This window comes from Gopherus flavomarginatus, chromosome 4, assembly GCF_025201925.1.
Source record: "Gopherus flavomarginatus isolate rGopFla2 chromosome 4, rGopFla2.mat.asm, whole genome shotgun sequence".
Classification (NCBI taxonomy): Eukaryota; Metazoa; Chordata; order Testudines; family Testudinidae; genus Gopherus; species Gopherus flavomarginatus.
The window spans coordinates 96013797-96026694 of NC_066620.1; the positions used below are offsets into that span (position 1 = coordinate 96013797).

Here is a 12898-nt window from a genome sequence, read left to right on the forward strand (position 1 = left end):
TGGCATTTCTTCTCCTGAGCACAGCCAGAAACCAGAGGTTCACACTAAGGGTACATTAAAATAGAAAATACTGGAAAGAATAAAATGCTTTTGAACTTTAAAATGTTCACTTAGAATTTTCTGTGAAAGTTTCAGGTATGGAGTTTTTAAAATATGCCATATGTGGAATATTTGTTTCTAGCTTCTGTCAGAGTCTACCCAAAATTGGGTCTAATTCCGGTCTGTGTCACACTCAATGTAACCCCACTGAACAGGACATAAATCCAGGCAGAAATTTGTCCCAGGAATGTCACTTTACATGCTTGATTCTTAGACGTGTGGAAATTGTTCTTGTGATTCCTGAACATTTTGTGAAACCAGAGAGTGGAGATTCCACAAAAGATACTGAAACAACGTCTGTCCAGCACCCACCCACAGATGATTTAAAACCAAGGTCCTATCTGGTTTCCATGGACATTTGGCCTGATGACCCTTTTCATAAGAGCCAGTTTTCATGGCTTAACTAAACTGTTTCCTCTCCTCCATTGCTGTGTGCCAGTTGCGGCCACTCTCAGCTCCTCTGGAAATAGCTGCATTTCAGTGGCGATGCATGTGTGTAGTGTAAAGTGTTTTGGGATCCTTCAGCATCAGCATGAAAGGTATATAAATGTGAAATACTATTAACCTCTTGTTTCACTCCTTGTACTTCACCCTCTTATGTCATTTATCACTTTCCTTTTCAATTCTTGAATTGGTGATGATTCCTTTTCTTTGGTGTAGGGACTTCAACCATTGCCTGGTGGAGGCTTGGTGATGGATTGGTGGTGAGGGAGGCACCCCTTTATGCCCAGGCCCTGTACCATTGCGCTACATTTTTTTCTAAAGTTTCACCTATACTTTTCTGTCCAAATGGAAAACAGGACACTCTGCGTGAGGCTGACCTGAGGACCCCTCCACCCACACACTGATGACAGCAGCAGCTGGACTGTGGGGGCTCTTCTGTCTTGTAGCTCAGCTGAGTGTCATCACAGGAATAAATGAAAGAAGTGTGGGCCTACAGGTTGCCTGCCTGCAGCTCTGTACATTGTTCTGATGGAGGAGATACTGTGCAAGCTGGGATGGAAGCACAGGAGCTTTCAAGGAGCTGCCTGCTGCTTTATTGACAGAAGCATATTTGCACATGAGAAGGGGGGAAGGGGAAGTTGCACAGTATCACTGACCCTTCATATTGAAAAATCAAAAGACAGACCTCCAAACTCATTAGATTGGTGTAAAAATCATGAGATATAAAAAAAAATAAGGGAGTTATTTTTATTTTGCCTTCGGGTTTCTGAGCCTTTGGGATGCACTTGGGTCATGTGTTCAAGCTTTTCTCTGTACTCATGAGACCTAACAACATTTAATAAAAACAAAAGATGAGATTATCAGGTCATAGAGTTTAAGACCTGAAGGGACCACCAGATCATGTAGTCTGACCTCCTGTTTAACACAGACCACCACCACCATCACCCACGCACTAAGCCTGACAACCAAAATTAGACCCAGTTATTGCAGCCAAACCAAGTATTACATATAATCATATCTCCAGCAGCTGGGGCTTTAAGAAAAGCAGCAAAGATTAAGAGAGAACATAAGAACGGCCATAGTGGGTCGGACCAAAGGTTCATCTAGCTCAGTATCCTGTCTTCCAACAGTAGTCAATGCCAGGTGTTTCAGAGGGACTGAACAGAACAGGTAATCAAGTGACCCATCCCCCCTTGCCTAATAAAACTGGGAGAGATGGAAACATTGCATCCGGGGTTATGGAGCTTTCTCCTCTGCCCCTTGGACTAGTCGAACCTCAGGATGGAAGAAGGAGACTCTTAGTGAATAAATTGTTGCAATATATCCAGGGATCTAGTGCTGCCAAAGCAGTCTGGAATGTCATTCTGGCACCTGAAATCCAGGATACAGAGGAGCTCCAGAAATTCACCAGGTGCACAGGGTCACCGCACTACTCAGGTTTGGTCTGGCTGCTCCTCCATGATGAGGGGAAGTGTCCTGGGACAAACCTGAGAGGTGCTGCAGCCCCGCATGCCAGGTCACGGTGCCATTCATTACTCAAATTTGGTGCATGCTATGTGAGTATGGCAGACAATGGGAGCAAACTGTGGCTGGGATTGGAAGGAGCCACTCTAGCCAGGCACAGGAGTGGAGCACTAAGCCAGGGAGGTACTGGTGAGAGGCCAGGAAAGTTGTTGGCCGTGAGTTCTTGTTGGACTATGGAGGGAGTTTTGGGAAGCTGTGGGGTGATGGATTGGGGGCAAGTGGGAGATGTCGGGAGCTGTAGTGAGCAGGATGTACATCAGGGCTACTGGGATGCCTAGGGGCTGCCAGAATAAGTGGAGTCTAGTGGAGACCCATTGCCAACTTGGTCTGATCAGCCACTTAAATTGGGTTTATGAAGTGTCCAAACAGCAGCTGGAGCATACAAGTGAATCTTGCCCTTATTTTAAGTTTGCAGAGAATATTAATGTTGTAAAACCAGTATTTTACATGTCCCACCAGTGGTCTTTTTGATTAACTATATGTGTGCTTTAGATGTGCCTTGCTACTTAAAGTCTGGCACATAAATACTGAGTTACAGGTGGTTTATGTTGATGTGATGATATATGTATTTATTTCTAATGTTTGAAGTCTCATAACTGTTGCTGCACAGACTGTCAATTAGATAAAATAAAGTGGTAAAAAAGTTAGTATAGGTGCCAGGGCCACCTAGGAGGGGGCAAGTGGGGCAATTTTCCTGAGGCCCCGGGCCTCGCAGGGACCCCGCGAGACCTGGCCCTGCAGTGGTCTGGGTCTTCAGTGACATTTTGGCGGCGGGGGGCCTTTCAGTCACTCCGGGTCTTCAGCGGCATTTCAGTGGCAGGGGGCCCTTCAGTGCTGCTGAAGACGTGGAGCAACTGAAGGGCCCCTGCCACTGAAGACCCAGACTGCCACCGGGTGAGTACAAGTGCCGCAGCTCCCCTGCTTTGACCCAGGCCCCCTGAATCCTCGGGGCAGCCCTGATAGGTGCTCTATCTTATGATGACGTCACACACAAGATAGATTTTGGACTGGAGACTCTCACGTATGACATAATTACCACCTTAGTATCACTTCTGCAGGGCTCATGCACTGTAAAATTTAGCACTGCATCACTGACTATATCACACAAATACACACACAAATGAGCTAGACAAAGAAATCAAAAGTGTCAGAAAGTTTTCTTAAGGTGCAAAAAACATCTTGTTTCACATTAGTCAAAAACAGCCCCATCCATGAAAATTTGAAAACTACCAAAAAGACAACCATAAAATCCTCCTCTCTGTGCTGAGAATAAGCATGAAAATTTTCAGCACAAAAGGTGATTGGACGTCTAACAGTGAATGCCAGTGAAAATGAGGTAGGATCAGAGTCTAAAATAGAGGAAGAACAAGTCAAAAATTACGTAGACAAGTTAGATGTTTTCAAATCACCAGGGCCTGATGAAATGCATCCTAGAATACTCAAGGAGCTGACTGAGGAGATATCTGAGCCATTAGCAATTATCTTTGAAAAGTCATGGAAGACAGGAGACATTCCAGAAGACTGGAAACGGACAAATATAGTGCCCATCTATAAAACTGAAAGAAGGACAACCTGGGGAATTACAGACCGGCCAGCTTAACTTCTGTACCCAGCAAGATAATGGAGCAAATAATTAAGAAATCAATTTGCAAACACCTAGAAGATAATGAGGTGATAAGTAACATTCAGCATGGATTTGTCAAGAACAAATCATGTCAAACCAACCTGATAGCTTTCTTTTACAGGGTAACAAGCCTTGTGAATAAGGGGGAAGTGGTAGATGTGGTATATCTTGACTTTAGTAAGGCTTTTGATACTGTCTCGCACTTAGGAAGGAACAATCAGTTGCTCACATATAAAATGGGATATGACTGCCTAGGAAGGAGTACTGCGGAAAGGGATCTGGGTGTCAGTGTGGATCACAAGCTAAATATGAGTGAACAGTATAACACTGTTGCAAAAAAAGCAAACATCATTCTGGTATGGATTACCAGGAGTATTGTAAGCAAGACATGAGAAGTAATTCCTCCTCTCTACTCTGCGCTGATTAGGCCTCAACTGGAGTATTGTGTTCAGTTCTGGGCACCACATTTCAGGAAAGATGTGGACAAATTGGAGAAAGTCCAGAGAAGAGCAACATAAATCATTAAAGGTCTAGAAAACATGACCTATGAGGGAAGATTGAAAAAATTGGGTTTGTTTAGTCTGGAGAAGAGAAGATTGAAAGGGGACATAATAACAGTTTTCAAGTACATAAAAGGTTGTTACAAGGAGGAGGGAGTAAAATTGTTCTTCTTAACCTCTGAAGATAGGACAAAAAGCAATGGGCTTAAATTGCAGCAAGGGTAGTTTAGGTTGGACATTAGCAAAAACTTCCTAACTGGACTAAATTGCCTCTGGACATTGTGGAATCTCCATTGTTGGGGATTTTTAAGAGCAGGTTGGACAAACACCTGTCAGGAATGGTCTTCTAGATAATACTGAGTCCTGCCTTGAGGGCAGAGGACTGGACTAGATGATTTCTTGAGGTCCCTTCCAGTTCTATGATAAGGAAGAAAATGGAGAAAATTATAAGCACATGCCAAAGTGCTAGTTGCAATGAAAGTGCTTCCTCAAATTATTCATGGGGAGTACAATGAGGGGGTGGGCAGGGCCGGCGCTACCATTTAGGCGACCTAGGCAATGGCCTAGAGCGCCAGAATTTTTGGGGGGCGCTATTTTGCTGGGGGGGGGGTGGCACGCGGCTCTGGTGGACCTACCACAGTCATGCCGGCGGACGGTCCGCTGCTGGAAAGGCTCCGGTAGAGCTGCCGCAGTCATTTCGGCGGACGGTGCGCTGGTCTAAAGGCTCCGGTGGACTTGCCGCAGGCATGACTGGGGTAGGTCCGCCGGAGCCTTTAGACCAGCGGACCGCCCGCCGGCATCACTGCGGCAGCTCCACCGGAGCCTTTCCAGCAGCGGACCGTCCGCCAGTATCACTGTGGTAGGTCCACCGGACCCGCAGGGGGCGGCGAAATGGCCATCTGCCTAGGGCGTCAGAAACCCTGGTGCCGCTCCTGGGGGTGGGAAGGGTCTAGTGGGGAAAAGAATTTTTGTCCAAACCCCAACAGCGCTAAAACCAAACAAACCCAAGTCTGGGTAAGATCCCCAGGTACCTGTGTTATTCGTTACTAGAGGTTGTTTGATTCTCTCCCTAAACCTGGAGCTAATGCTCGTCCACCGCTGCACACTAAGGCCACGTCCAGACTACCCGCCGTATCGGCGGGTTAAAATCGATGGCTCGGGGATCGATATATCGTGTCTAATCTAGACGCGATATATCGATCCCCGAGCGCGCTTATATTGATTCCGGAACTCCATCAACCCCAACGGCGTTCCGGAATCGACACGGAGAGCCGCGGACATCGATCCCGCGTGGTGTGGGCAGGTGAGTAATCCGATCTTAGATAGTCGACTTCAGCTACGTTATTCACGTTATTCACGTAGCTGAAGTTGCGTATCTAAGATCAATTTCCCCCCCTTAGCGTGGACCAGCCCTAAAACGCCCGCGGTAATTTCTCAGCCCCTACTGGGTCGCGCACAGGCAGCTGGAGAGCGGGAGAGAGGCTGGGGCACGGCCCCGGCAGGGGGCGGGGCCCCGCTCGGCCATATTGCAGTGGGAGCGGCGGGGCGGGGCCAGAGGCGCGCACAGGGACCCGAGCGCTCCCGACGGCCGCCTGCCAGTGCGCCCAGCCGCCGCAGAGAACAGCCAGGTGAGTCCCGTCCCGTCCCGTCCCGTCCCCCCCGAGCCCGAGCCGCCACTTGGCTTCCCACCCCCGCGCCTGTGTCCGTCGCGGGAGCGCTGCCAACAGGTGTTGCGAGGCTTAGCGCGCCGGGAGCTCCCTCCTGCCGCCGCCGCCTTCCCGCTTCTCTAGGGCGTGGGGCTCCCGGGGCCAGGTGCTGCCCGCAGCGCCACGCGGCAGAGGGGGGAGCCAGGCAGGCGAGCGTCTGCGGACTGTAGGCTAGAGTCCGCCTTCGGCTTGACCTCAAGAGCTGTTGGGCTCCCCTCTTTCCCTGGTGGTGGTTTAAGGGCAAAGGGAGCCAGGTGCTGCCCTGTCCCCCCCGGGCAGGACTCTTCAGCACCTGTTTTGCAAGGATCTTAATTGTATTGACTGCTTCCGACCTGCTTGCTGGCAGCAGCCCGGGCGGGCTGTGTTGCAAACCTAGGGCTGATAATAATTTCCAGGTTCTGCCTCCTCCTCCTTCTTTCCCAAGTTATTAAGCTTTTGCCGCACAGGAGTCAGGAGAGGTGTTGAAATTATATTTAGTCTTATGGGTGTGTCTGGCTTAATGACCTTCTCTGGTTGCTGCTGGTTTTTTTTCCCACTGGGCGAGGTCACTTGTGAGTGGTTGTTTTTTTTTTTTTAAACCAGTGGAGTGCCTTGGTAATTGTTGGTCATGTATGAATCATCCTTGCTACTCCCCCTGATTACTTAAGAATCCCAGTAGAGGTTTTAAAGTTCTTTATTTTGTCCCCTTCTCAGTAAACCAGAACTTTTCTTCTTCTGCTTATTATCAGATCTCTTGGGAAAAGAACAAACACGTTCAAGCCTCTGCATGAGCATTTGTTTCTGGAACAACAGAACCACTGCAAGAACTGAAAATGCCCAAACCGGTGAGTGTTTTATTTCATGTCTTGTATCTTGTGGTATTCAATGTACATTTTATGTTTTACTTTAGATTAGTAACTTACCGTTTTTTAGGTGACTGTTTCCTTTAACACTTTTCACAAAGTGATTACTCTATCTGGTCTCAGTCCTCATCCTCAAAGGAAGTCTGCACAACCCCTTCAAAAGATGAGCCTGGGATCTTAAATTATAACCATAAGACACTAAAAAGAATGGACTGGACAGAGACACTGGTTTATAACTCCTTCCTCCTTTTTTTTTCCCCCAGCTGGCTTCCCCTTCCCTCCTATGACTGGAGGGGTGTTAATGGGCCCCTTCATTTTGAATGGTCCCTTGAAATATGTATTAACTATTTATGCTGAACAATCTGTTCCACCTTATATTTAGCTGTAACAGCTGAGTATATTTCGTAGACCTGAAGAAGAGCTCTGTTGCTCTGAAACTTGGTTGTCTTACTGATAGAAGTTGGTTCCAGAAAATATATTACCTTGCCTGCCTTGTTTCTCTATTTCCTTCTGTGTTGAGAAGGATTATAGAAATTAAGACCTCATAATTTGAGAGATCCGTGCCCATTTCAAATCTTTTTGAGAGGGCATAGCAGCATAATGAAGTCATATAACTGTGTGTGTGTGTCATGTGGGGGCCGCTAGGCTGGCCCGGGGGGTGGGGTTAGGGTGTGGGGGGGCCAGGCTGGCCTGGGGAGTTAATGGGGACCCTGGTGCCAGCAGCAGGGTTTGGGCCTGGGCTGGCACTCACCAGCAGGAGGGACCCCAGCCCCACCCTGCTTTAGCTCCTGGTGTCATTTGGGGGAGGGGACAGAAGCCAGAAGAGGGCAGAGCAGAGCAGGAATTGGTGGGGCAGGGGCTTAGGGGAAAGCATGGAGTGGGGCCTGGGGGAAAGGGGGGGATGTTGTCCCAGGCCCTGCATCCCTCTAGGGATGGCCCATGCATATAACCATCCAATGTAAAAATCAAATGTTGATGGGGGCTAGGGAGGGAGACAGGATGTGTTCAAGTGAGAGACACAATTTGTAATGTTAACAGAATCATGAATCTGAAGTCCTATCCTCCAGTTCTTAATTTAAACTTATATTGATTTTAGACTTTTTTAATTTAAAACTTTTAAAACTAGTATTTAAAATATTACTGTACCTTAATCCAACTACACAAAACTCTACTCCCCAAGGGCAAGTAACTGTTTTGGTGGGCAAAAATATAATTAATTTTGTTGATTTTATGGTTAACATGAGCGAGCAGACTTTGCACTTGAGTTGGTAAATCTTTGTAATTTTGCAAGGTTGCCTTAAAGGTAGGTGTGTGTGTGTGTGTGTCCCTTCATAAAAGAGCTAATTTATAGCCTGTGGACTGACAAGTGTCTGAGGCTAGGTCTACTTTGTAGTGACTTAAACGTTTTGGGTTTTTTAAAGATTCATTTGCTGTTGAAAAGTAATCATTCCAAAAGAGGAGAAACAGGAGTTTGTGTGTGTGTGCGCGCGCGCGCATGTGCCAAAGAACGTGCTGGTTCCAGCAGAATTTATATTTGAAAAGGGATTTAGTAATGGACTTTGATTGGAGATGAGAGGCAGAGGTCAACAGCTTGATTAAAAATTATATTGTATTCTCTGTGAAGATATTCAGTGAATTTTAAGCATGCATATTGAAACTAGTAGGTCACTTCTAGGACAAGCATGCCAAGGGCCTTGCTTTTTCAAAGGTGCTGAGCATTTAAATTCGTGGGAACTGCAGATGCTCAGGACCTGAAAATCAGACCTCAGTTGTGTCAGGAAAACTATAACTTGATTTTTAGACTAGAAAGAGAGCATAAGAAGTTTTTTAAATCAAATGCATTTTGTATTATGTTTTAAAATCTTCATATGTTGGTAGAAAAATACTAACCCTTGAGTAACTTAAAAGGGAGGTATTTTATTATGCTCCCATATGTAACTTTTAGAGTTATCAGTTAAAACAAGATTGTTGCAACTTTGTTATCTTCTAGGATAGGTACTGTGTGTCTATAACAGGAAGAGTCCTGTGGCCTTTCATCTCAGCGTTGACTAGACAGAAACAAATTATGTGTTTTGTAACAGCTCACAGGAAGCACTATATAGGATTTTATTAAAAGATAGGCAGAAATAGCTCAATTTTTTTCTGTGCAAGCTTGGGCCACTTTTTTTAATGCTGTTGCTAACATTGCTACAAATATCTTGGAAAAACCTGTTGCTAGTTGGGGACATACCAAATATAACAATTAATTACTCAAAAGACTAGAGGCCTGATCAAAAAGCTCATGGAGTTCAATGGACTTAAGATCAGGCTTTTGCTGTGTGCTATGGTCCGCTGTCAGAGAGAACCTTAAAGTCGCTAACCATAAAGGACAAAGTTAGTGCATTACTTCCACTGTATATCTTCCATAGAGGCCTGTCATCAATTTATTTTAAAATGCAGTGCAGCTGTAGCAAGTCTGAGCTCTGTGGCTTTGGAGTTGCTTTTTTTTTTAAGTTATAGCTCTGCTTTGGAAAAAGGGTAAACAGATTTATCTTCCAGTGACTAGCAATTGATGTTCCACCCATCATAATGAAGAATTTGTTTAATTATGTTGCCAATGACAATTGTACTACAGTCTAAGGTTAACATGTATATGGACTACAGAATGTTTTAAAATAGAGTGACAATTCAGTGTTCAGTAAAAATAGTACAATCTCTCTCATTTCTTCATGCAAGAATGTCTGTCTTTCTATTAATGAGAGGTAGTAGTGTCCATATGAAGATCTTTTATAAACTTTGCCTTTGCCCCCTAGAAAAAAACATGTTGTTGTATTATGAACAATTTACATTATGAACACATTGCATTATAAACAGTTTACCCAGTTTGTAATCTGCTTAACAGGAATGCGCATGCACACACAAATTACACATATCCATTGAGAGTTTTATTAAGTGTATCCATTTGTCTTCCTCCCTCCTCCAGCTGTTTCTCCAGTTTGCATCTTGGTATTGACATTTTTACAGTTAATTTGAAAATATCATAGTGTCAGTAGAAAGTGTAACATACTGCAGAGACTATCCTATAACCCTCATAGATTACCAAAGTGACATTGGAAAACAAACTTTATGAAATCATCCAGTTGGAATAACCTGAATTTATGGGCTCTGATTAATTTATGCTGAAAGGTACTGTAGGCTGAAGAAAAGTTCTTTCATCTAATCAACAAAAGCTGCTTACAACCATGTTCTTAATTCTACCTGAACTGAGCATGACACTGGAGCAATACCTGACAGAGGTTGATGTTGTTCCTCTCCTTTTGCTGGCTACTAAGCAAATGGTAAAGAGCCAAAATGTTGGCAGGTGCTAGTGAGAGCAGCTGGGGAAGGGCAGCCAGCACCTCCTTTGATTGGTTTCTGAGCCATGTGACCTATTGGCTAGGATTTGCAGGCATGAATCTGTGGCAGCACCTACTGATATAGCATAAACCCAGTCTTTATAATCAGTGCTTAATCTGCTGTTCAGTAGATCTAACTCGTATGTTTACTGGAAAAGGATAGAAGAATCATACTGGGATTACCTTATTAGAACACATTGCTCTGTCTTCCAATTTTAAATTAGGGATGATTAGTTTGGACTCTTCCCAGCCCTGCCCTGTGTTCTTTACTATCATTAAATAGGATCTTTATCAGTTTATAGGGCATTGTGGGATAGAAATTAAAGCTGTTACTTCAGAGCTGGAACTGCATTGTGAGAGATCAGAAAAGGCTAACGCCCTCTGGCCAGAAGATTTAGTGACTCCTAAAGGGAAGTTAGACGGAGTCTAACTTAGTATGTTGTTTTCTGTTTAAAGTAGATAAAGTGTTGACTCCTTTACAGTGATGTGATAATCTGGTATGAACAAATATGATGTATCTATTCATATTTCATACCATCATTGATTGGGAGGCTTTGAGATAGATTGCTCTTATTTTTCATGTCACTTTTTTAAATTGATTAAAAAGCTCTAATTCAGTAATTTAAACACTTTTTTAAAAAAATTCTTAAAAACACAACCAGTGAAACAAATTTACATAGTTTAGAGCAATGGTTCTCAATTTTTTTTGCTGAGTGTCTTGGTGGACCACTTAATGATCTTTCCAATGTTGTTTGTACTGTTAGCTAACTATCATAAAGCACTTTGGGCAAAAGTGCTATATAAAAAACCCCCCTTAATTAACATTTTTTGGTTCTACAAATAAAAGCACACAACTCAGATTTTAATATCAGTTGTCTTACCTTTCTAATGCGATGGATGTGCCCTCTCTCCCCCTCCACAGCAGCCCCCGAGCTGGGGCTGGGAAGGAGGGTCGGGTCTCTCCTTGGCAACCACAGTCTTGGAGCTGGGGAAAGTTGCCTCTTTCTCTGTCCACCGCAGCCCTGCACGTCCCAAATTCCCCCCACCCCCGCTTCTCACCCCACTGCCCCTTCCCACCTACTACGTATTCCCCACAAGGCCACCACCTCACTGTACATGTGCATTTTCTCCAGGGTCCAGGCACCTAATTAGTGAAGGCATGCCTGTGAAGCTCCACTAATTAGGTGGGTGGCCCTTCATTCTCTTGTGTGCGACTGCCCAGGTGCGCACTTTAGAGGGAACTATCTGGGAGCCACCTGAATGGAGCTTGCAGACCACTGTTTGAGAACATCCAGTCTAGAGAGCATTACCTTTTTTGTTCCACTTGTCATTTTATACAAAGAGATTCATTGCTTAAAATCAGGACACTGGCAATACTACTGCTCTAGTGGCTTGTATTTTTTAATAGCTTTTTTTCCCTTCCCACTATTCCAACACTTTCAGCTACATTTGAGGGAATTTCTGTTGAATCTTGTGATGCACATTTTATCTTACAGAAATTGCTATAAGATGAATTCAAAACTATCAACAGTACTATATGACAGCTCCAAAATAATACCAACTCAATTAAACTAAAATTGTGGATTTTTCAATAAGCATGTAATATGTACAAAGTGTAACTGTTCTGAAGGTAGACGCACTTTTAAATAAGCTATTTAGTGCACAACCTTAAGTCCCCAATTCATGTGTGTTTGGAGGCTGGGATGGAAGCCATTTAGGATGGAAGCAATTATCAATCAATTGCTAGCAAACCAAATACTGTACAAGTTCCTCTAGACAATGGTTCCCTAGATTATACATCCTAAATTATTTGAGCAAGTATAAGTAGATACCATCCTGCTCTGATGGGATTTACCTAGACTCTGCCTGAGATTTGTTTATCTTAAAAACAAAACAAAATAGTAGAAGAAAGTCTAAACTCAAAGTTCATCAGAAGTTGCCAGGGAAGGGTTTGCAGAAGTGTAGTTTGGTGAAGCTCTTCTCAATAAATAGAGGGAGGGGAAGCCACAAATGTAAGGGGCAGCAGAAGAAAGCGTGTAGGTGGCAACAGGGAGGGAGTGTAGTTATAGGCAGGAAATGGGCCTGGAACATGAGAAGCTTGAATTGGAAGGTGAGAGGAAGCCAGTGAAGGGCACTGTGAGATTGATATGAACGCACGGGCAAAAGAGGTATTTGACTTTTCTTAATGTGATAATTTTTTTGTACAGATGCAGAATGGTTCTTTCAGGATCTACAACCGAAACTCTGTATACAAACATCAGTCACTTTTGTTTGCTGTATTGAGGTTTTTTTAGTGACTCCTACTTTTTTTTCCCCCCAGCATATATTTTGGATTTTTAGTAAATGCTCAACTCTGATCAGAAAAAGAAAGTCCTGTGTAATGAATGACTGACTTAACAAACCTAGTCTTGCCTTCCACTGGTGGAATGTCTGTGTGCTGATGGCAACTTTCTCAGACTTATTTGGTCTTGGTTCCTGTTTTATGTGGGGCCATTACCTCTGGATGCTTCCCCCCCGCTCCCAAACCGTGTGTGGCGATGACTTGTCAGATAAGTCTCAGGGTATGTTTCCTGATTTAGTCAATTGCAAACAAGTTTTGTGAATACTAGAAATTAGATTTCATATTTAGCTTCTACAAATTTCTCAGATTGGCTCTCTCTACATTTATGCCACTAAAATTTAGTGTCTCTGCCTTTCCTGGAAGGCAACCCCTAAAAAGGAGTGAGTATGGTCAGAGGAATTCATTTTTAAACACCTGAGAAAATAGTCTTGATAAACTTTTCCC

At 44.1% G+C, this 12898-nt stretch overlaps 1 protein-coding gene across 2 annotated transcripts in view; it reads left to right on the forward strand.

Moving 5' to 3' along the window:
• The first annotated feature begins 5001 nt into the window (after positions 1-5001).
• EZR (ezrin) overlaps positions 5002-12898 on the forward strand; it is a 53716-nt gene continuing 45819 nt past the window's right edge. The window contains exons 1-2 of one of the 2 annotated variants that reach the window (XM_050949664.1): positions 5002-5050; positions 6626-6721. In XM_050949664.1, coding sequence (XP_050805621.1) covers positions 6710-6721 — 12 coding nt within the window. In that variant the 5' untranslated portion in view covers positions 5002-5050; positions 6626-6709. Of the gene's footprint in view, positions 5051-5748; positions 5820-6625; positions 6722-12898 lie in introns of those variants that run through there. The other variant, XM_050949665.1, reaches the window with a different exon arrangement.